The sequence below is a fragment of the Phalacrocorax carbo genome, chromosome 2 (genome assembly GCF_963921805.1).
Source record: "Phalacrocorax carbo chromosome 2, bPhaCar2.1, whole genome shotgun sequence".
Lineage (NCBI taxonomy): Eukaryota > Metazoa > Chordata > Aves > Suliformes > Phalacrocoracidae > Phalacrocorax > Phalacrocorax carbo.
The window spans coordinates 105597050-105621892 of NC_087514.1; the positions used below are offsets into that span (position 1 = coordinate 105597050).

Below are 24843 nucleotides of genomic sequence, written 5' to 3' on the forward strand. Positions count from 1 at the left end.
GCTATCTTCATCCTCCAAAATATCCTGAAAAGAAAGTCCAAACTTACTGGCAGCTGAGGTAGTAAGACAAAAGGCTTTCAGCTGTCTTTCAAGAACTTTTCAATCTCAGATAATTTTTTGAAATTTCTTTGAGCAGTCTTGCACTCCATCTGAAATATTAGGTCAAGCCACCGATTTTTTTGCAGCTATTCTTCATTTACCATTGGAGATGCACTACTTAGTATCATAAAAGTTTCAGCAGGAAGCAGTTCAAATAATTTCAAACTTCTGATTTTCAGACTAGTTGCTTTGAGTCTCCCTGCCATCTGCTGAACTGCATTGGCAAAGTTTTCATATGCTGCCACCCCCCCCGAGACCCCCAACATTTGTGATCTGGTATTTGTTAAATCTAATGCCCCAGAGACTTTTAAGTGACATTAGTCCTCACTTCCCCCCTGCTCCACTGCCCCCGCCTCATACCACTCTTTGTAGTCCCCATTACAACTGAACGGTGGGCAAACAAGAATGAAGGGACAATGAGTTAAAATCATACATTTTATTGCCAAGTAGCATTTAGGCTGACATAGTAAAGGGTTTTTCAGATAACCAAAAGGTACATTTCTATTGAGATAATCTCTCCTGTACTTCTGAATCCCAAGAAGGTATCAGATAATCCTTACTCTCCATTTCCTAGGGAGCCCCTCTTTACTTGCTTCATTCTCCTTACAGTATTCATTTAAAAATCACTTCAAATCCAGGAAATCCCACCTCTTCCTTCAAAATTTGAGGAAAAGGACTCACCAAACTTCCATTTAAATATTTATTGTTTCTCTCTGATATCTCAGTCTTCCAACTTCGGAATACCAAGACAAAGCTTGCAAACAATTCCAAAGCACTGAACTTTCAACTTAGATTTATTTCAGGTTTATAAAGAAAGTAATTTGAAAAAATCAAGTCAAATATAAAACTTTCAACAAATAACTTAATAAGCAGTTTAGAACAATTTTACCTTGCTTATTTCATTATGTGGCAGATACTGTACAAAACTGCCACAAACAGTGGTACTGAAGTCTACTTACACATATTACACAATTTTAGGTTAAACCCAAGCACTGAATATTCAGAGCACTTTAAATGTGGTAAACATAGATAGGTAATAGCACAGCCCAAATGCCAAGGTATCTGCCTATTTTATACACAACTGTAAAAGCACTTCATTAAGTTGCATGAATTCCAACTGACATCACATAATTTATTTCAAAAGATGCTTATTGCAGAGTACTTTTTTCAAATAAATTTACAAGAAACAATACTATTCTTAGGGCTGTGGAAAACAACTAGTATATTGAAGCTTCAGGCTTGGTTCCAGTGACGTCCATAGGATTTTTGCCACTGACTTCACTGATGCAAAGATTTCTTTCATCGACTCATTTTTCTATTAGGTAAAAGGTGTAAAGGCCAGTTCAGATTTACAAAATAGGTATTTGAAAAATATTTCAATGAGGCACACGTGCAATATGAAGATGAGTTATCACGGATATCAAAACTACAGCCTTTAGTACTATTCCATACGAAAGTCACAGATACATTGCAGCAAAAGCAAACCAGAGCAGAGAGGAGAGCACCACTGTTAAACTTTGCTGAGTTCCTTCTTAAGGCTATGTAACTGTGTTCTGGGAAGAAAGACATCAATACTTTCTTTTTGGTATTACTTTCCCGGCTAAATGTATGGCATCATGTTTTTAACCAAGTTATTAAAATTCATTTCAAAATAAATAGTTTCTGTACATATGACTTGCTTCGTAACTACAGATATGCTCCAACAGCCATGATTTAGAGATGTATAAACATACAGATCTACAAGATGTTTTTACATTCATGTAGTTAAGAGGTTTAGTGATGAGCATTATGAATTCTCAGTATGAACAGATTCAGCAATAATTAGTCTCATCTTGAGAAGCTGAAGATTACCTGGGTTTTCTTACTAAAAGCAGTAGAAGAATACTCGACTGCTGAAGTGCATCTCACCAAGGCTCCCATTTTTATGTTCAAGCCATAATCTGATAAATATTCCAAAAAGTAGAGCTAAATATAATGCTATTAAAACCTTTTAAGTTATAAACTTCAAATCAGAGGTGCAAATCTGAAGTTTTAGCTATATTCACGTGAAACGTTAATAGGTTTCAGCTTTATTCCATTTATTATCAATTATATCACTTTGGTTTTCTGTAACATTAGGGCTACCTATGGTATACCGACTGCATGTGCTCCAGTGTATGTGCACCTAACTTTATATCCTCAGCTCACAGGACATGTACGCCAGCTCCTGTCCAGAACCTACCTTGCAGTCTAACTACGTACATTTTCCCTAACAGGTATTACTAGCTTGAAAACAGTGCTATATTAACATAGCTCTGAGTTTCAAAACCAGAATTAGCCTTTGTCTGGCCACATTGAGCTGGCACTTGTCTGCAAGCGCTGGAATAGATACACTTCAGTCCCTTCATTGAGGAGAAATACATTCCTGGAAAGATGCTGAGCAACTTACTCCTTCAGCTGAACTTAGCAAAGCAGTACACCTTGTAGAATCAAACATCAATTTGCTTAAGAAATTAAGGGCAACATAAGCTACAGTAATTTATTTTTCATTTCTGTACACAAAATATTAGACAAAAGATGTAAAACCAATTTAACTACCACATGCAAATCAAAAGCCTGAACACACTTGAGGGTTGAGAATCCTTCAGGTAACTGGTTTTCCTGAAGCATATGCATTGCAGATGTTTAGAAACATGTAAGTAAGACTGCGCATTTCTTTAAATGTGAAATAATAAGCTCCTACAAAAATATAGGCAATAACAGCATGCATTTTAATTTTCAAAACATTCTGGGGGACAGATACGATCTGTGAGTTTGCTGCTTGTTCTTTCTTGTTTTGCAAGCTGTTCAAGATGGAATGTAGCCACAGAATGCTTCACAGTTAAGGCTCAGGGTCATGTGATAACTATAAGTGAATCTAAGCATGGATAACTGCCTTCCATTTTCTTGACAACAAATCTCACACTACACCATAGTGAGCTGGCTAAAAAACAAACAACAGATGACAAGTCTTCTGCTATATCTATTTCTTCATTATGTAAGCCCCTTTTAGCAGCAGCCTCTGATGCCGTACATGAGACTCACCTCTAGGGCTACATGTAGCCAGCCACAAGGAACAAGAAGCGGAGTGCATCCGTGTCAGAGTTATTAAAGTTATCAATTCAAAAAACCTTCTCCTCAAGTGAACAGATATTACTCAAATTCAGAGCTGTGCCACCTCTTCTGATCAGACCTACAATCTCCTCTCCCAGAGAGCTACTCACCTGCCTTAACTCATCATCCGGAAACAATTCATCACCTGTGAGAGCACTTTGGTGTCTCTCACTGTTTAAACCATCATCCCATTTTGTTTATGGCATTTCCCATAAAACAAAGATCTTCCATTGCCAAACAGTCTAAACAGATGGTCTTACAAATTTTACAGATATTGTTCCAAATTCATAACATACTTAAACCAGACTTTACACATTCATCTTAAGCTTGCACAGCACAGAAAGATTATAACCCCCCAAAAAACCATGCAACCCCCCCATAAAGTCCATCAAGCAAACATATGTAAATACAAATTAAATCAAATAGAACACCAAAATAATATATAAAGTCTGATTTTGTTCAAGACCACCATCAAGCTAACATATGTAAATACAAATTAAACCAAATAGAATGCCAAAATAATATATGAAGTCTGATTTTGTCCAAGGTCTTAAATAACTACGTACTAATAATTTTTTTGGGGTAGGGTGTTTTTTTTGGGGGTGTGTGTGTGTGTGTGTGTGTGTGTGTGTTTGGTTTTGTTTTTTTTTAACACATCAAATCTGAGATAAAGCAAAATAAGTCTTAACTCCCCACCTTCCCCAAATCCCAGTTCTTCAGATACCAAAGGAAGTCTGTGCTCTTAATGTGCATTTACTGTATATATTCATAGACTAAATTTTATATTTCCTTCCATGTAGAAGAGTACCTCCCAAGTTTACCACATCAACACAAAATTGAATTAATAAAAATATGAAAGCACTTTAAGAATATTCCCATCAGTATTTTTAACACAGACTATTTATGGTCTGTTTTAAGTTGTGTGAGATATGTCAAAATAAAACTTTGAGATTTATTGTTGGTCTTATTGCCCCCCCAAATATATTTGATTACCAGTTCTCTCACTTTGAAGGCATCAAAAGAAATCTACACCATTCTGACAGCACATTAGATAAAAAAATTGCACAAAACCCAGGGTCAAAAAGCTATACTACTGTTAGGCATTATGCAGTTATGTAAACCGTAAAAATGCGTAACTTCTTAAAGTATCACAATCAGTCTAACTTTAGATGTTAAATCATTAATATGCTGAACAACAGATCATTTGACAGATAACCAAAAAGCACCTCACAGAATAACTTAGTATCTTCACCTCTAAGCTTCTACATGGTAATTCTACATTGATCACTTCAGTCCTGGACATCAAAGTAGTCAATTATTGGCTCTTCTTTTAAGGGTTTGGATAAACCACTGTTTGCACTACTCCTGCAATTATAAGAATGTTAGATGTTACTCACCCGCATGAAAAACAAGACACAAAGTAAACTAAAATCAAACTCCCATACGTCTCGGTGTGCACACGCACACTGCACTGGGAAGTGGCATGCATTTATAAATTACGTTTTAACGGAAGTACCTTAATGCTCCAGAAAGCTTTTGTTAACTGATTTTTGGAAAAAATATATACATGTACATCAATGTGTGGCTGAACTGATACAATTTGTTTTGGGGTTTTACCAGAAAATATCATTTACTGGTAATATTTATTACAGAAACAATACTGTACTGAACACTAAATGTTCAACACGCCTTTTTAAAAGGAAATAGCAAAAGAAATATTGTTGATGATGACGATCCAATCTGCTCCTTTTTAAAAGCAAGAGTAGCAAAAAAATACATGGTAATACCAAATCCAAACACCGTAAAGATTTTTTCCATAACGCAGTATGAGATATTCCAGAAGATTTTGTAGAATTAAGCACTTCTACAGAAATTTCACTTCTAGTAATTGAAAACAAATGGCTAAAGCCCTTTTTGAATTTAATTTTGCTACATAACCCCTTTTCATTAGAGTCACTGAAGAGAGAAATCCCACAGAAGTGGAAATGAAGAGTAACAACCTTCTTAAAATTCACATTGAATTACACCATAAGCAGTCATTTTAGACGTGTTTTGCTCTAGATGCTTAGTTCTGAAACAATTTAAATTTGTATTCCAGCAGCAGCTTAAACACACAATAGCTACTGCAATAGTTACTGCAAAATTAAGCTGTCCCTTTCTGCAAATGGTACTTTACAGAACATGATTTAAAATGCTAATATGGAAATAACTTTGGGGGAAAAAGTTCTGAAAGGTAAACCTGAACAAATAAGACATCCATTAAAAACTTGTAACTATGAGATGACTACTGATACCTGAAGCTGGCAGGTCATACAAAGTAAAGACTGTCCTATTAGACTATTCATCAAAAAGCCTTATCTATCCCATCTTCAGTGGTTTCATTTTCTGAGAAAAATGTTCACCTTTAGCCAACTGTGTAGTCAAATCTACACAAGAAAAATACATTTACTACCTTTCTAAATAAATAAGTTTATGCCAGTAAGACATTACTCTTTTACAGAGAACAGTTAAAGGTTAAAAAAAAAACAACCCCAAACCTCCAAAACAGCTCTCTCTTCCCAACTGTCTAATCTTTATTAAAAATAATTTTAAAAGTCCACAATATTTGTTACATTACTACTCCTATACCACATAGTCAATCCTACATTTTCTTAGCACTTCATTTCAGGTTTAATTCTGTGGAAAGAAAAGCTTAGTGCAGGCTGTGTAGTGGTTGGGAAAACAAAAAAACCAGGGAATATGAAGTCGAAGTTCAGGAACATTCTCCTCAGGCAACACAGCACAAAACTGAAGAATACTGTTTTAAAAACAAATTCCTTACTTATCTGTTTGTTTGTAATGAGGAATAGGAGGTGGAGGCCTGCTCTGCATTTCCTTATCTAGGACAGAAGTTAAGGTATTGCTTGGACAAATCGATTTCCCTCTAGAGAAATAAAAGAAAGGTTATTTAATTCAATAGGAAAATATATTCCTTGAAGTTAGGGCAAAAGAGTTACATTTGTAAGTAGCAGTTCTGGTGTCAGAGTTCATACTTGTATACTTAAATATCCATCCAACCACAAAGACAATAGTGTGCAAAGTTCATTTTCACTACCAAGAACAAGATATCCAGTACTCTAAATGTCTCTCAATTGCTGTCTATAAAAGATGAAGAAGCAGCTTACTAGCTTTGAGCATTGGTGCCCAGACTCCTCCTTTTCTGCTTGTGAAGTGCACAACTCCTTTTTACTATGAAGTGCACAACATGATCAACTCATAAAACACCAAAAATGCAATACTTGCATTCCAGGGCAACACATATCTGTTCTTTCACAGAACAGATGTAAAATCAGAATCAACAACTTAACAGCTTAACTCAGCATCATATGAACACAGCTCACTGCACCTTCACATATTATCTAATGTTTTGGAAACATGTTCTTAAACTCTGGCAGTCAGTCATGTTAAACTTGTTTATCTCTCTGCACTCAAAGTAGCCCTGCTAAGCAGTGCTTTCCCAGGAACAATGCAGCAACACTGCCTCTTCCTTGTCAGCTACCCCAGGTGAACAAGATCAGAAAAATAACCTTATGCATTAGGGGAGGGAGAAAAAAAACCAGCTCTTTCTGCCCTCTGCACTAGTTACAATCAATATATTATGCAATAATGACCACACAATGAAGCATCCCACTTGTCCCATCTGCAACACAAGGGTCACGCTGTGGTGCAGGGCGGTATTTTCTCCAATAGAGCAGGACAGTGTACTTTAGCTTGTACATTTATATGCTTTAGGCATATATTGGCTGTGAATCACACTCAACTTCAGTATGGCAGTCCATGCCCAAAGGCTGCACTGACTGGAGAAAGAGGAAGGATATTAAAAAAAACCCAAACCCCAGAAAAAAAAACCTTGTAAGATTGTTCCAAAAAGGCATCTAATATAAAAAAAAATCCAAATAATTACCAAACACACTATCTCTCTAATAGGCTGTGGAGATGTCTTAAAATTTCCTATAAATTCATGAGCCATTTTCAAAAGTGAGCTTGCTTTATTAAATCATAACAGTGACTGGAAGTTGTAACTGCAAGACTGAAAAACCTTCCACTATCAACATCATTTCCATTCACTGTTTCTTTTTTTGCATTTTCTGGGCGTGAATAAGCTGATTAAATTAAAATGCTTAAACCTTGTCAAGGTCAATTTCTTTCTCTTCTTGCACTTCCCTCTAACCCATGCTACTGACACTTTAAGACCAAACTACTTCTGGTACACTAAACTGGATTTCTCTCCTATTTCTATCTGAACGGATTATACTGGATATTAGGAAAAATTTATTCACTGAAAGAGTCATCAAGCACTGGAACAGGTTGTCCAGGGAAGTGGTCAAATCACCATCCCTGGAGGTATTTAAAAGGCGAGTAGGTATGGCACTTAGGGACATGGTTTAGCAGTGGACTTGGTAGTGTTAACAGTTGGACCTGATGATCTTAAGGGTCTTTTCCAACCTAAATGATTCTACAATTCTATGTCAATCACTAAATAATGTTTCCTCATTGTTTTTAAATAATGTTTTTTAAATAATGAGTTTTTAAATAAAATCCTCCAGAGCAGTCTCCTCTAGATATTAAGATTCTGCGTTTACTAATCACATTACAAGTTCATCTTGTTCCTTTCAAAATTACATTCCGAAGAGCAAAAAATGCTGCAGAACAATGGCTTCTGTATTGTTAGAATTCCAGAAATGTGCATGTGTCAAGAGTTCCATGCTTTGTCACATACTTCATAATATGTGTTTTTTCCCACCTCACTCAGAACTTTAAGCAGCTGAAATCTCAGAAGTTCAAGCAGTTATCAATACCTATAAATATCTAAAGGGTGGGTGTCAGGATGGTGGGACTGGACTCTTTTCAGTGGTGCCCAACAACAGGACAAGGGGCAATGGGCACAAGCTGGAACACAGGAAGTTCCAGCTAAACATGAGAAAACACGTCTTTCCTGTGAGAGTGTGTGGGTGCCAGAGCAGTGGAACAGGCTGCCCAGAGAGGTTGTGGAGTCTCCTTCTCTGGAGACATTTAAAACCTGCCTGGTCGTGTTCCTGTGCCCCCTGCTCTAGGTGTGCCTGCTCAAGCAGGGGGGTTGGACAAGATGATATCCAGAGGTCCCTTCCAACCCCTACCAGTCTGTGATTTTGTGAAATCTCACATCAGTTCACAGAGGAACACTAGTCCTATTTCAGAGCATAAAAAATTAAGTTAGTTTGCTTTGGTCACATCAATGCCTAGCACTGTTTTGTTTTCACAAGATTTAGTGTCCCTCAAAAAAAAAAAAGCAGAAGAGATATACAGAAGACTGTCCACCCATGAAACCCCAGAGGCTTCAGTGACAAAAATCTATCAACTCACACTCAAGCAAAACAGAGACCACTTCCTGTATACCTTGGTGACACACAGGATAATAGTAGACTGATGCCAATTTCCCCCAAATTCTGTGAATATTTCTATTAATGGTTTAAAATAAAACCTCAAAACCATAAACAAAACAAAACAGCCAATCAGCTAGTCTGGAAATCTTGGAATTTCTTCCAAGTAATTTGGAAGAAAACCAAACAACTGAATTCAAGTAAAGTGTATAATAGAAAAAAAACCCTGACTAATTAATTGTCAGAAAGGAGAAAGAAAGTAGACCCTCCCTTCCTGCTAATGTAAATCATGGTCATCTATCATCAGTTGTAATAGAACTGTGGAGATGGAACCAAAAGGCTCTGTAAGTACTTTGGACATTTTGATATGAAAGTTGCCATTCTTCCTTACATTAACTTATTCTCAAAGTAAGGAAACAAGACAACTGTCTGCCACAAGCAACAAACATCGGATGACAAATTTTTAGTGGCAATCCAGGGAAAAGCAAGGAGAACATAAATAACTATCTGCCGACTATAAGGCATGGGTAGTGCTGATGGGATGGACTGTTGTATAAAACCAAACTGTGGAAATCAGGACTCAAACTTCTCCTTAAAGACTGGAAGTCCAATTTTCATAACTCCAGGATAGATGAGCATTGATCTGCTTGGTACAAAATTCTTTACCCACTAACCTGTCCAGAACTGACTCCACGTAGCTTTGCAATAATGATCCACCAGCTTTCAGACAGAGCAGGTTTTTGTGAGAAGTACCTCTAAAAGCCGATACAGTTTGGGTGGAATAACGAAGCAAGTGGCTCTCAAACAATCTCCTGATTGTCTAGACTTCACATATCCTGTATCATAAGCTGTCAAGAGGCAACACGTACTATTCTCAGGGAAAAATATGTCAAGATTCAAGTTAAAATAGTAAGAAAAAGATGTAGCTGTTTTCTGAACAGGACTGCTGTTAAAACCACCTTGGCTGGTGATCTGTAGCATTATTTGTGCTTAAATTGCTCAAAACCCCTTAGAGGTTAGGGGTGTTGAGATGCAGTCATTGGAAAAGGCATTTGTAATTGCAAAGAGAGAAGAAAGTTGGCTTTTTTCTCATGGCAGAAGAGAAAACTCCTAGAGAGTGAGGGGTAGAATAAAGTCCTTGAAGTGACAGAGTACCATCAGGAAGTCATCAGAACTATCAAATTGAAAGTGAAGTTATTCCCAATACCAGAAAGGTTACAAAGAGAGTTAACTTAAGTAAAATGACTTGTACCTGGAGACCAAGTATTAAAATGTGTCCAGAAAAACTTAAAGCCGCCAAAGAATAATTGTTTTCTCAGAGCATATAACTTCCTTTCAACCCTGCCAGTGGGATGTACAGTTGCTGCCTTCTGCGATGCAGCTGTCATGATCTGATATAGGTGTTCCATGTAGTTACATTAATTTCTTTAGGTCTTTTTTCCTGCTGGTCTTATGCAGCCAGCAGCTAGGTAACCATTCCTGAACTGTCTCCACACTGACCTCAATGAAAAGAAACAAAATCCTGGGTGAAGAGGAGTAACAGAGAACACATCAATGAGGAGGTGGCAGGATGTGGTTCTCAGTGAGAACAATGTGCAGGAACCCTGTCACCTTCCTGAAAAGTCCCCTTGTTCGTGAGGAGACTGACCCTACTGTTCTTCCTGGAAGGAACAGGAAAAGGATAGGTCTTACAAGGGACTTCCAGGATGTCTCAAATCCATACAAGCTACTTAAACACTGGTCACTACATAACAACAAGCAGACCCTCCTTAACAGGCTCTGGCATCCAGAGTTATTTGTAGGAGTTAAAAATTCATTTAAGTAAAAGACTTCAAGAAACCACTGACAGGTACAGTGAAGCACATGTGTCAACTTTGAGAGGAAAGCCTTCCCCTTTTCACCACACCAGTCCAGACATTACCTTTGAACCTTGTTCAGAAGGAGTCTGGTATTGCAACTGCTCAAAAGATGGTGACTACAAAGATGAACAGACGGAAGCACAGGGAAGTGCACTTGCAAGGATTCACTCAGGGTCTTATACTTCAAACAATGCCAGAACTGTAATTCAGATCAACCTTGACAGTCAATACTGGGAACGCTCTCTATATGGTTAGACATTGGCAATGCTGTACGTCAGTGATTCTAATGCAGCTAATATGACCAACTCTTACTGATGTGGTGGAACCATGATGGGGGCAGGGACTGAGGGCAAAGCAGATTTGTGGTGTTTGCTCCTAGATATCCAGAGGAGGAAGTCCAGCTGGAGGAAGCTTCCTTAGCACCAAGGAGACTTCTCACACCTCTGACCAACCTGTATGGCAATGTCACAATTTCCATGACCCAATGGGGAAGTATAAAAAGAATGGTCTCTTTGCCCAGCATCAGAGGAGCCCATAACAGAAATCCATGGGGAATGTTGAGAACAGGATGAAACAAAATTAAACAAACCATTTTGACTTTCTGGTGACTATTAGTCCCTAGATTTGAAGAAGCTGTTGTGAAATACTTGAAAATATTATCCTGGAACTTGAGCTATCACTTGTCTGAGGCTTCAATGTTTTTTGTCTTGAAGAAGTGGCAAATAAAAAGACAATGAAGAGAAGCTTTGGATGAATCCACTGAAATGAGAAACATTGCTACGCAGCTGAAGGATATTCTTAGACCACTCAGTGTCTGTGAGAGTGGCAGAGGTGAAATAGCAGCATACATATTCTGCACAGTACACTGTTCCCTGAACACCACAAGGGAAGGACTAAGTGTGCAATCTCTCTTGCAACCACAGAGGAAGGCTTTCTTTTCTCAAGTTGCAGGATATGTCTTTGTTTTTAAAGCATAGTCATCCATCCTGCTCCTTTCTCTGACACTTTATCCTCTTCACTAATTTCTCATCCTGCCCCCCCCCCTATTTCTTATTTCAGAAATAAACTTTTCCAGATATGATCTCTTTTCTCACCTTCCTTTACTAGAAACAAAAAAAAAAGAAGTATCTTAAATTATTTCATGGAAACAGAAAGGGGTATCAAAGAGGTCTTCTGTCTCTCTTGGAACAAATCAAGATTCTAGCTAAGCTACCAACCCATGAATAGGCTAAGGAACAGCTCATGGCATTCTAGTAGCACAGAAGGTGACAGGTTTTTTTATAACTACAGTCAATATCTACAGTTAAAAACAACAGGTTGTCAAAGAATCACAGTTTGACAGTGCTAAACTAAATATGCTGTTCAATGAGCAGCAGAATCAAGGAAGCCTTGACACCTGATTTGGGAAGCCTTCCCATACTACATCTCCAGTACAATCACCTTGCTTTTCTCCCAGCTATGTTCCATTTCCTTCTCTAATATGAACTGCCTTCCATGGGTCTTCTCCAAATATTTCTAGTTTTGCTTAGAAATCTCTTTAATTTGCAGTAATTCCAACTCCCTCTTTGTCCATTAAAGAGGGAGTATACTCTGTGGCAGGTTCAGATAGATGGAGACAAGTAACTTCCAATACCAGATTTTTTCAAAGAAGGTGTAAATTTAGGGATGACTTCTCAACCCTACAGTTAATTTTCATAAAATTTTGTGCCATTTATCATCTTTGATACCTCTATCATATTCAGCTGTTGGCAAAAAGACAAAAAGTTACTGCTAAGATGAACAGAAAACAGCCTGGCAAAATGTTTTCTTAGCTTTTGTACTTCTAATTCGGTTTTCTTCTCTGAAGATTTACTTGACTAGTGGAAATAGTAGCTTATGAAATTATCAATTTAAAAACTGCTTTAAAAACTTTCTACTGGAAGTTACTACACATTGCAAATTGCACTGTAAATAAGCTCATCTGAGTAAGCGATAAAAACATCCAATTATTTGAACTACAGTTAATAGACTGAATACAGTTAATAGATTTGAAAACAATAATGAATTACATACTTCACTGCAGTTATAACAACATTACGCTTTGGTTCGTTGTCATAGCTCACACTTTCAATGCCATAAACCTGAGCTAATTCATGGATGATTCTGCGGTGATCTCTGTTCATTGGTGGGTAACAATGGCTCTTCTTTGTATGCTTGCCCTGAATTCAAAGAGAAAAGGTTAAAAAAAATTAAAAGGTAAAGTTTTCCTTCAGAGGGAGCAGGAGAAGAAAAAATAAGAAAAAAGAAAGTGCTTCTACCTCTAAAATTTTGTCTCTATGACAAAATTAGTACCACAAATTGCTAATAACTCAGTATTGAACAAAATTCATCAAAAAATGTCCACTTATTTCCCCAAAATTATGTGTGCACCATTGTTTCCATCACTTCAAAGTATGCACACACACGTGCATATCTTAAGTTTTAAATACAAATCCTGAATGCATCCCTTCTACTCAGATCCCAAAGAAGCAATATAAAATTATTTTTTCTGAATTTTTGTTTTTCAGAACAATCTGCCAATTTTGAATCAGATCTAATTTTGTTTTTCAGACTGGCTTTGCAATGCACAGATTGCAGACAGCTACAAAGTTGTCACATTTATTTATCACTTCCCTCTACCAAAGAAGCTATTTATCTGCAAAATCTTCTGTGTAATGGCATCAACAGACTTTGTATTAAGTAAAACCAAAACTGTAGTTTTAATTTCAGTTAAAGACTGATAATGCTTGATTCAACACTGATTGCTATATAAACAGTAAAACAGCAAACAAAAAAGCAGGGCCATATGAGCCCTGCCCTAATGGGCTGGGTGACTGTAACAGCCAATGCAGGTGAGGATGAGACATTCAGTGCTTCAGGAACTCGTGACACTGCTTCAGCTTTGCCTTGGTCATCACCAAAGTCTTCTAGTTCTTTGGGTCTACAGAGAGAGTTCAAGGGGAAGGCAAAATGCCAGTAGTAGAATAAGTCTGAGTCAGGGATTTCTAGAGAAATCCCAACCTATACAAGTTCCTGGGACGGCAGGCAGTGCATTTAAGGGTGCTGAGAAACCAGGGCGATGTCTACTTTATTGCCTGTAGAGAATGGGATAGGAACCTAATGACTAGAGAAAGCAAATTGCTGCAGCTATGTTAAAAAGCAAAACAAAACAGAAAAACAACCCAAGAACTACAGCTGATCAGCTACATTTCAAAGCCTGGGGAAAAAAAACCATAGAGTAAGTCTTTTTAGAAGCCATTTTTAGGTACATGAAGGAGAAGGTCTGTGGGTGTAGTCGATGTGGATTCACAAAAGGTCAGTCACCTCAATTAATGTAAAGAAGGCCCCATGTAACAGAGCAAGATATACGTCCGAGGTACATCGTAGCTACCCTGTAAATGGAGGGTTAGTATCCGTCTCCTCTTAGACTGTAAAATAGCTGAGTTGTATAGAGTAACTGGACCAGAAACTGTGGTCAATTGTTTCCGTAAGTCACATGCTGTCAGGATATAATATTTACTTCGAAATAAACAGTAATAAACCTCCCACCTATTACAACACTTCCAGCACATATACAGGCAGTTGAATGAAGAAAATTCTACAGATTCTGTACATATTTATGATGACTAGTAACACTTGCTTTAAAAAAGTGGTGATGGTTCTATGCTTAGAAAAACATATGCAGACAGAGTTGGATGATATAAATGTTTCCTGTCTTGTCTGCTTACATACATCAACGATGGTAGCTCCGCTATACTAGATGAGTACATACTGATGAGTCTAGGGGAACAGATGATCATGAGGTAAGCAAAGTTATGTAGTGATATATTCAGCTGAACCACATTAATACTAAAACTTGTATCAAAATCCTTTTTATTACTGATTTATACAGTTAAGCTGAAGTTGGTACCTCCAAAGGCATAGTGCAAAAAAAAAGTCAAATTGGAATGTGTGAGCGTAAGTAACAGTAATCAGTGCAAAAGACACGGTACTGATATAGGCAGAACTACCTGAATGCTTGATAGACTAACATGCAAAATACTTTTAATACCAGTAAGTAAAGCTCTACACTACATCTACAAAGAAACTAACCCATGTCTTTAGTCAGAAAGAATTTAGGAGTCATAATGAACAAACAGCTGAACACAGACCGAAGCATAAGGAGGAGTTAAGGATCATGGCAGAAGAACATCTAAGAACAGTCTCCTTGCATAATGCCATGTCAAATGTGTTAATCAAATCTTTGGCTGCATTAAAAGGGAGACTTGATTTGGTCAGGTTGGACACAGGCCTGAATGAGAAACACTGATACCACTTACCAGGTACAGAGACATGCCCAAGACAACAGAAGATGAAACATGACTCTTACAAGAGACAAAATAAAGCCTCTGAGACTTCCAGAAATAAAAAGAAGAGGTATGCAAGAAGAAGAATCGAGTAAAAGAGCTGGTTAACTTTACAGTGCAACAGACATGTTCCCTTTTACACTACACACACCACCATTCTGAAGGAAAAGAAAGTCAGAGCATGGCCTCCACACATGCTGTCACTCCCATCTTCAAGACAGGCAAGGACACGCAGAGCTACAGGCTGGTCAGCCTCACTTCAATCCCTGGGAAAGCAATGGAGCAGCTCAGCCTGGAACCCACTTCCAGGTACATGAGGGACAAGAAACTCAAGAGTAGCCAGCATGGCTTCACCAAGGCTTCACTGACTTGATAAACTTTGACAATGAACTGACATGCCTGGTAGATGAAGGGAGGGCAGTGGCTAGTGGCTGCCAGGCTTTCAGTAAGGTCTCTGACACTGTCTCCTATTAGAGCCTCACAGCCCCTCAAGCTGATGCTGTGGAGGCTGGATGAGCAGACAGTGAGGTGGATTGAAAACTGGCTGAATAGCTGGGTCCTAAGGGTGGTGATGAGCAGTGCAAAGTCTAGCTGGAGGCCAGTAACTAGCAGTGTACCCTAGGGGGAGAGGAGGGAGGATGTATACTGGGTCCAGTCGTGTTTAACATCTTCATTAATGATCTGCACGATGGGGCAGAGCGTACCCTCTGTGAGTTTGCCAGTGACACAAAGTTGGGAGGAGTGGCTGATAGATCAGAGGGTCATGCTGCCATTCAGTGTAACTTGACAGGCTGAAGAAATGGGCTGACAGCAACCTCAGGAAGATCAACAAGGAGAAATGCAAAGTCGTGCAGCTGGTGAGGAATAACCACACACACCAGTATATGCTGGGGGCCACCCAGCTGGAAAGCAGCTTGGCAGAAAAGGACCTGGGGGTCCTGGTGGACACTAAGTTGGACATGAGCCAGTGATGTGCCCATGAGGCAAAGGCGGCTACCAGTGTCCTAGTCTGCATTAGGCAAATTATTGTCAGCAGGCTGATGGAGGTGCTCCTTTCCCTCTACTCAGCACTGGTGAGGCCATCTCTGGACTGCTGTGTACTGAGGAGCCCAGAAATGGACAAGAGAGACACAGACATACTGGATGACCAGTGAAGGGCCATGAAGATGATGAAGGGACTGGAGCATCACTCCATTGAGGAAAGGCTGAGAGAGCTGGGACTGTTCAGACTGGAGAAGAGAAGGCTCAGCTGGTGATGTTATCAATGTCTATAAACACCTGAATGGAAGGTGTAAGGACAACAGAGCCACACTCTTTTCCATGGTGCCCAGTGACAGAGCCAGAGGCAATGAGCACAAACTGAAACACAGGAGGTTTCTCTGAACATCAGGAAACACTTTTTTACTGTCAGGGTGACTAAGCACTGGCACAGGTTGCTCAGGGAGATTGTAGCCTCTCGTCCTCAGTGATACTCAAAAGCTGTCTAGACATGGTCATGGGCAACTGGATCGCCCTGCTTGAGCAGCAGGGTTGGACAAGATAACTTCCAGAGGACCCTTCCAACCTCAAATGTTCCGCAATTCTGTGAAACAACTACAGCCTCGTGTCAATCTACTATTACCCAAACAGGCTCTCATGCAGGAGCACAGGAAGGTTGTAGCCAATGTGAACAATGCAGATCTAGATTGGGCGTCTAAACAGAAAACTGTTAATCAGGAATCAAAACATTTCAAGAAGGAATGGCAGCCTTGACATGTAACTAAATAGAGAATTTTTAGGGACAAAACATTGAGATTGTCATGGAACTCCTCAGGTAACTGTTGGGTTTGGATACTGAAGACTTCGTGAAAGAAGAATGATTTATCTGCATTTGCATTACAATATATGGATACCAGGCTTCAAGGCTTGTGTCACTTGATGCTAGTGTTCAGAACAAAACCTCTTCCTCTTTGAAATATAATCTGACTTCTGGGGACTACTTCTACCTTATGGAATAGCAATTCCCAACAGCCTGAGGGGCAGGATGATGCAGAACTGATCTTTGAGATACTGAATCATTATGTGGGCCGAACTGGTTCATCCTGATCACAATAAAAGCTTAAGTAACCACCAGGTAATTCTCCCTTTAGATCAGACAGGGAAAAGACTGTCACATCTGGTTTGTTTTCATTTTTTCATTCTCTTCTGCAATGTAGATGCTCTTTAAAAGACACCATTTGTCTGCTTTGTAGGATCATTATTTAACAAATAATTGTTTACTGCTGAGAATTAAAGCATTGGAGATGCTCTTGAGCTCTCTGGTGGTTCTATTGTTCTGTCATATTTGATGTCATTAATTCATTGTATATTGCAAATTAAAGACCTGTGGTTGCCCTCTTTTATATATTATATATATTGGATTGATATTAGTATAGGCATATACATCGGTATATGCAGTTATCATATATAAAGTAATATATATGTACACAGATGTGTACACACATATGTGTATAATAAATGGAATATAAAAAGGTATATGTAAAATAGGATAGCCACAGGCAACGTAATACTGGGCACATTATTTTTAGGTGATAACAACTCTTCTATATGCCTATTACTAGGTATCTGAGATTGGAGGGGCCTGAACAAAATTAGATGTAGATGGCCCCCTTTCAGACTTTCATTCCACTGCGGAAAACAACGGGCAAAAACATTACACAGGTGGACAAACACAAAGATTGTTTAAGAAACATTATACATTAAAAAGGAATAAAGTTAAGTAACTCTCCTCAGGGTTAGACAGAAGGAAATTAATGCTTTCTACAGACAGTTAGCTCTTTCTTGAGCTAAAGGGCAACTGAGGATAGTATGGTTTACACTGTCCTTTGAACCACATATACCAGATCAGGCATGGTGCAGCAGCAAGGCGGGAGTATGCTAGCCTGACAGGCCTGAAGGCAGAATTCTGCTTTCACTGAAAAACCTATGATTGTGTCTGTGGTATCAACCTCTAAGTACACTGCAGTCTGTCAAACAACTGTGGCTGAATCCGAATGTCTTTATAGGAGGATGACTACCTCACACACTGGCAAATGCAGGAAGGTATCCACAAATTTGTGAGCAAGTTCCACTACAGGGATCAGAAGAACCTAGACTTTCTTCCTCAAAGTCTAAACCTTTAAACACAGTCTTTGATGATTAATACTTTATTGATGGAGATCCAAAAATTAATGATAATCCATTGATGCATTAAAGCCTAGCACTTTATCTTTAAACAAAGCTTGGCTGCCAAGGGTTACCCTGAACTACTATGTCACCTAAAAAAATTTTGTTCTATTTATAATTAAAATATGCACTCTATTGGAGCCCAAAGAGATCTAGTGTCAACTTATAACTATTAGTATTAACAAAGTTTAGTAACATCAAACTCCCCGCAAACTGAACAATACAGTTTCTTATAAGTCATACAGAATATCTGAATACTGACCTTATTCACAGCTTCCACAAGCATTCTCATTTCCTTCTCAATGTCACTGACAAATTTTAAATCCTTCCTGCAAGAACAGCATTCTAGGTAAATGAGGCAAGAAAGTGTACAAAGATACAGTATCTTAATCTCTTGTAACATTATTTTCAACAAAACCAAAATCAAATCACTCTGAAACAGAAGCAGGAGTGAGAGCACATTTTGATTTGTATATTATACTATTTACATTAAAAAAATATTAGTACGTCATCACTACTACAAAAATCATGAGCTATGTTCCCTTCAACCCTTGGAACTCAGCATAAAATTCTATGATACAACTCTACTGTCTGACAATACAATTCTAAATTTTTAAGTGGATAACGCAGATTTTAAAGTTGCCAATTACTTATCATTAAGGCCATTCACTTAATTAGAATCCATGATTAGACACAAAAATGGGGATTGGGTAAAGAGAGTGGAGTTCTTTTCCAAGGCAGAGGAAAAGCAAACTGACATTGGTCTTCAACTCATAACGAATTGCTAAGAACAACAGAAGCAGCATAAGGCTACTTGCAAACAAAGTGTTCTCGATATGAGATATTAAAGATTTTTTAAATTTTTTTTTTTTTACCTTGCTTAATCACAGTAGGTCAAGTCTTTCACATAAGGGTCAGTTTTGCGCTCTGTTCTTAAATAAACAGGTAAACTAACTCCAAAAGTAAGGTTGTTATTTGTTAGGGCACCATCCCCATGGGGAAAAAAGGCTACCTGAAGATTCCATATCTCAAAGCTGGTTAGTAGTAAATAAACTCATTTCTTCAAAAATAGGCACCATTCTCTACCAATACAACATCACTTTGTGAATGATGTTAGAATTTTATCAGTCAAGAAGTGCCTGCCAAAGTAGGCACTGCCGTCTTTGGTAGACGCCCTACCAACATTCTGGAGGCTAAAGTGAATGTATCATCAAAAGACCAAGTGGTCTCAAGCAAACATGCAAAATGGCAGCATTGAGTAGATAGGCTACCAACATCACTTGGTCACTGGTATGATGGACCCAGCCCATCACTGGAAAACCCTCAAGGTTTTGTAACAGTGGATGGACATTGCACGTAGTTATCAGAACTCCTGGTTCATCTGTGGAGAAAAGTATAACACTGGGAGAACTACAAAAAGGACCTGGACTTGTAGAGTTGAAAAGGGGCCTCTAGGCACCTAGGCTATGAAATACAGACTCAGCCCATGCAGCATGAGGTTTTGGAAAAAATATTACAGCAATAATCTCAGGTTTAAACCAAACCAAAACAAAACCCAAGACAACAAAAAGACCTACCAAAACCACTGATCCCTTCTGGATGAGCTTAACTCCAGAGAGTCAGAAAGCAAATACTACATGGAATGCCAGCCACAAACACCCAAATTTCAAGGTGAAGTGATCACAGGAGGTAAGAAAAAAAAAAAATAGAACCAACAATCCAGTGAGAGGGTCCACAAGCACCTGATGTGTAGTATTTAAAAGCCTACTGAGGAACCAGCTCACAGACTAGGGTATATGTTCAAAAAAGTGAACCCTTCAGAAGCCTATAAAAACAGAGTTATCAGCTGGAAGTCACAAGTGAAATCACCCAGGTGGAAGTTCTTTCAGAAATACTTAGAACATCTCTCAGCACCAACAAATCCCAAGACAGTCAAGACTGAAGTACTCAAATAGGAAGACAAAACAGAAAGCATACTATGCTAGGGACAGGGCTGGGGGGTGAGGCTGGTGGCAGCAGAAACCAGCTGATTAAGAGAATGTTATTTCCTTGTAGGAAAAGATGAGATGGACTGGAGTAGATGAACTGTACTGAAACTGATGTCATGGGCAACACATAACATCCCTAGTTCCAATGACTCTCTGAAGAGTAGAAGCAGGACCTTACTCCCTTTTGCTTTTAACTAGTAACTAGTTGTGACTATGCATATGTGTTCAAAGGTGAGGCAAGCATTCCATGTGCACTTTGTACCTCCATAATTTTTCATATAGAAGAATATCATGGAAGAATAACTCTGAGCCACCTGATGACCTGAGGGAGTCCCAACCCACTGTTCAGACAGGAACAACAAAGGGCAGGCCAACACAGATGGTAGAAAAGACAGAACAATTGCTTTTTCTTTGGAATCATCAAGAAGATTCTGAGCGAGCATAATTTGGGTTGATGTAACTTCAAGGAAATGGTGGACTTCAGTATTCCTTAATCTGAAAATTTCCTTTGAAAAGGGTACCCTCAAACATCTGGATTGCCCTAGAGAGTTCTAGATGCATCAGTGAACAGCTGAAGCAAACCAACAGGAAGATGCATCTTCTGTATCTAGATATGTTCAGAGTGAAAAATAGTACAGGCTGTTTACTCCTCTGCCACTAAGGCTGATAAAGCACACGTAAGATTTTCTTTACAGTATCATAAGACTTAAGAGGAGGGGTGTGTCAGGTCAACATGCGGGGAAGTATATTCTTTATTCCTAGCTATACAGAAGCATGAACCCACACTTCACTGAGGGTCAAAAAGAAGCCTGCAGTTGCCAAGAAACATTGGCAAGCTTGGCTGTTAGCAAAGTTCTTAAAAGGCCAAGGGTAACAGAAACTATCCATTAAGATGAGGAAGAAAATGAAGCCTGTTGTAGATCATTTCACAAGTTAAAAATCCTGCAGGAAGACAAAGTAGCCTTCTCTGTATGATCCTGATCAGATACATGGGTGAGCAGGGACAGTGAAAACTGGCTACTGCTTATTTCTCACCTTGTCTCTGCTTCTGGTCTTGCAGTTTTAAGTTGCTTGTTTTAGTGTCTCATCAGTTTGCTCATACCCTGTTTGGGGAGTTTAATTTGTGGTCATCCTGAGCCAGAATTCACTTGTATATTTACAAATTAACCAATATACAATTCATACTGCCCTGTCAAAACCAAATAGAGTGCCTCCATTTCCCAGGATATTGATGAGTATTTGTTACCTGACTGAAGTATTTTCTCAAGTATTTTTAATTCTTTTGGGTTATTCAGCTCAGCTCTTACAATAAGTTTTCCAAGTTTTGCCACTGGGTTGTTTTGTTGTTTTATTTTAAAAGGAATATTGTTATTGCTTACTAGCACAGAAATAATGATGCGCACACAATTCTTTCAATTAAGCTATTTATGACTGGTTATGGCCAAACAACCAGCTAACTGCTCGTTATAACCTCCTATGTTCTAACCTGCAATAGATGCTTAGTAAAAAATAATGTACAGTAAAGAAATGAAGTGGTTCTTAGAATAAACACTCTGATCTGACAGTGGGTATACTGAAATTTGGCAATGTGGGACTTTAAAGTCTCTTTTCCTGTGCAGCATCTATAAATGGTGTATATGAGGCTTCTCCTCACCTCCTTGCATTGTATGTAAGCAGGAGCGGGCCTACTGCCATTTCAGTTCCTCTCAACCACACTACTTAAAGTTCCTCATTGCTTGGTTTTTCACTGTAGTTCTTGCTGTATATATTTTGCTTTCCCCAGATTTTTCTGCCTTTGCCAAAAGCCTCCTTATTCTTGCAACACTTGCCAGTGCAATCTTTTGGCTCTAAGTGACTGACATTCCAGGCTTGCAGTTTGCCAGTCATGTGCTTGAGAAGCTGCCCTCACTGCCCCTTCCTTCACACTTCAGTTCTTGTTTAAGAAAGCCTCAAAGGTCTCCTACCCCTAAACCTGTACACTGCTTCTGTTGCCAGATCACACAGGAGTGCTTGGCTCTGCCTTCATTGTCTACAACAGCACATGGAGGGTTAACTCTTGGGAATACTGGCTAAGACGACCCCTACAATGGGCCCATCTCACTCTGTCTCTCCAGGCTTAACCATGGGGTCCACAATTTCCCTGGTCCATACAGCTGGTGTGGGGTCTTGCACAGCCAGTGACAAAACAAGAAAATTCTCTCCTGTGTAGCTCCATGTGGCCAGATATTCCAGGTGGCCTCCTCTCCTTCTCCAGTAGTCTTAATTCATTAAATAGCAGTCTTAGTGCCATCCTTGTCAAACTGGGCATTGATACTTGTGCCAGTCTACCCTCCAACTTTACATCAATGGCCCAGCTTGAGCATTTGCTTGCTCTCTGTGTCTATTTCTGGAGCCTGTTGGAAAGCTCAGTGCTGAAGTGTCCACCCAGTAGATCTGTACCCCCAGTGTGTGCTCAGTTGTGCTGCTATAAGATAGGTTCCCTTGGCAGCAGGGTACCTCCTCACGTAAAGCTGTATGGTATAGAGACTTTTCTCCTGACTCCTTGTCAGATTCTGACAAACACATCAGCAAGATCAGCATGCAGCAGCATTACCACGCTATTCCTGGTGCTCCCTTCTCCTGTCACTCTCCTACAAAGGAGACACATTATCTTGGCATGCTTCCACTTACTCATCTTCCTCCTGTTACCTGGAGTTGTAATGCATCTTGGAGCTTTAGGATTCTGTAATTAAAGATTACAGCTCAAAATCAGGAGTTTTCTCACAGCTTTCTCAAGTTTTCTCATTTGTAGATGTGCATTTTTTTCAGCCCTTGACAGTGTATCAGCTTCACAGATCAATGGATTGCCTAAACAAGATATCACAGCATTCTACTCATGATTTTGGTAGCTGCCTTCTTCTTGAGACAGTGACCCTGAATGCAGCTGTTTTATTTCTCATCATCCTCAGATCCCACACATAGATGTATAACTTACGCTCTGCAGAAAGCCACAACCCCTAAACTCTTGCATTACTGGAGTAACCTGCTCAAGCAAGAATAAATGCACCTGTCAAAACTCATACAGAATGCTGAGCTACCTGAAAAAAATACTGTCACATTTTGTAGATCCTGCCATTACGAAGGAAACTCAGTCTTTTGCAAGACTGCTGAGATAAAAGATCATCAAGAGCAGTCAAGGAAGTCATAGCTTTACAAATTGCTTTATGGATTGCTGCTCATGTAAAGAGAGATGAATGAAATCCAGTAATTGAATGTGCAAAGTCATTGACTTGAGGACTAACAAAAACTTTTGCTTTAAGCTGTGAATCAGTAAGAATAGCCTGAGTATATTAGTTTATCTTGTGTTACCAATATAAAGTGGCTACAAAGGAAATGCAAGTAAAATTGCAGCATGACTGAGAAGAGATATTTTCAGAGAAGTGTGGAAGAATTAAGGCTACTTTTCAAGGTATCTGTTAGATCTTCTGGAATACAGTGCATAATTCTGGTCAGTCTGTTCGTGAAAGATGAACACTGCACTATGAGTAGAGGATGGCTGACAGGGAGGCGAGATTGGATTGTACTACAAAAAAAGAGAGGGGACTACACACACAATGAGATATTCACACAGTAAGAAAGTAAAAATATGTGCTTTGTTTTCTGAAAGAGGTAGAGCAAAACATATCCCTGGAGGTATGTAAAAGAAGGGTAGATGTGGTGCTTGAGGAGATGGTTTAGTGGTGGACTTGGCAGTGATAGGTTAGCGGTTAGACTTGATCTTAAGGGTCTTTTCCAACCTTAACTATTCTATGATATTCTATATACACTTAGGAGAACAGACCTTATAAAATACCACTTAAGTGCAAATACTAATAAAATAGTATTTCCACAACAAAAACATTAATCTCTTATCTTGCAGTAGTCTTATCAGTTGGAAGCAAGAGGTGATTTATATTGTGTGGCTATTTATGTGAAATTTTCACTTGCCTCAACACATCAGCAAATTAAATAAAGGATTTTCAAGTAGAGAATATCCTCACAAAAATACAAAAATACAAAATTTAGGCATCATTAGGATAGTGAAGCAAAAGCAAGCAGACTCAGCTGTTCTAAAAACTTAAGAACTAGTGAAAACTAAGGTTATGCCTACAAACACACACGAGAGTAAAAACTTCTTAGATGACACTTATTATTTAAGCATCTTTTTAAAGATGTGTCTGGTCCCTCCCAGTCATTCCAGATTGCGTAGTATTCATTAGTCTTATGCTTTTAATATTACCTTGACTTTCTATTGCCTCATTTTCAGATGTTTCAGTCTAGCAGCCCTCTTTGCAGTCAGCACTGGCATAGGCTTAGCTCTGCATCACTCGAGTGTTTTATTATTCCATTTCTTTATTTTTAAAATAAAGGCAGTAAGGCAAAAGAATAAATGAGAGTGGTGGAGGGAAATAATATCAGGCTATGAGAGCATATTTAATTACTTAGCTATCACTTTTGTCTCTGTCTTGAAAAGTTTACAAGGAGCACCAAGATGGGAGTTGGTTGTGTACAAAAGCAATGGAGATTTGAGTTCAGGTACTGATTTGTAGTGACAAGAACGGTGGAAAGTGATGTTCCCGTTCTAAATCTGCTCCTGTTAAAGAACAAAGCAACCTGTCAGGCACTTTCTACCTTTCAGGTTCTAATTTTGGAAGTCTTGAGAAGTGTACATCACCTCCTTTGCCTCAATTATCACCTATTGCCAAGACTGGGAAGAAGAGTAAACAGGAGCATTTTTACAAGAGTAAATAGAAATATTCTGCATTTCCCATCTTGCTCC

The 24843-nt window shown here is 38.8% G+C and overlaps 1 protein-coding gene across 3 annotated transcripts in view; it reads right to left on the reverse strand.

Annotated features, from left to right (window-relative positions):
- Positions 1-515: 515 nt before the first annotated feature.
- The window catches only part of NFX1 (nuclear transcription factor, X-box binding 1), a 71858-nt gene continuing 47530 nt past the window's right edge, over positions 516-24843 (reverse strand). Inside the window, exons 21-24 of one of the 3 annotated variants that reach the window (XM_064443789.1) lie at positions 18320-18386; positions 12542-12687; positions 6053-6154; positions 516-4596 (exon numbers count right to left, since the gene is read on the reverse strand). In XM_064443789.1, coding sequence (XP_064299859.1) covers positions 4521-4596; positions 6053-6154; positions 12542-12687; positions 18320-18386 — 391 coding nt within the window. In that variant the 3' untranslated portion in view covers positions 516-4520. The other 2 variants (XR_010371630.1, XM_064443790.1) reach the window with 2 other exon arrangements.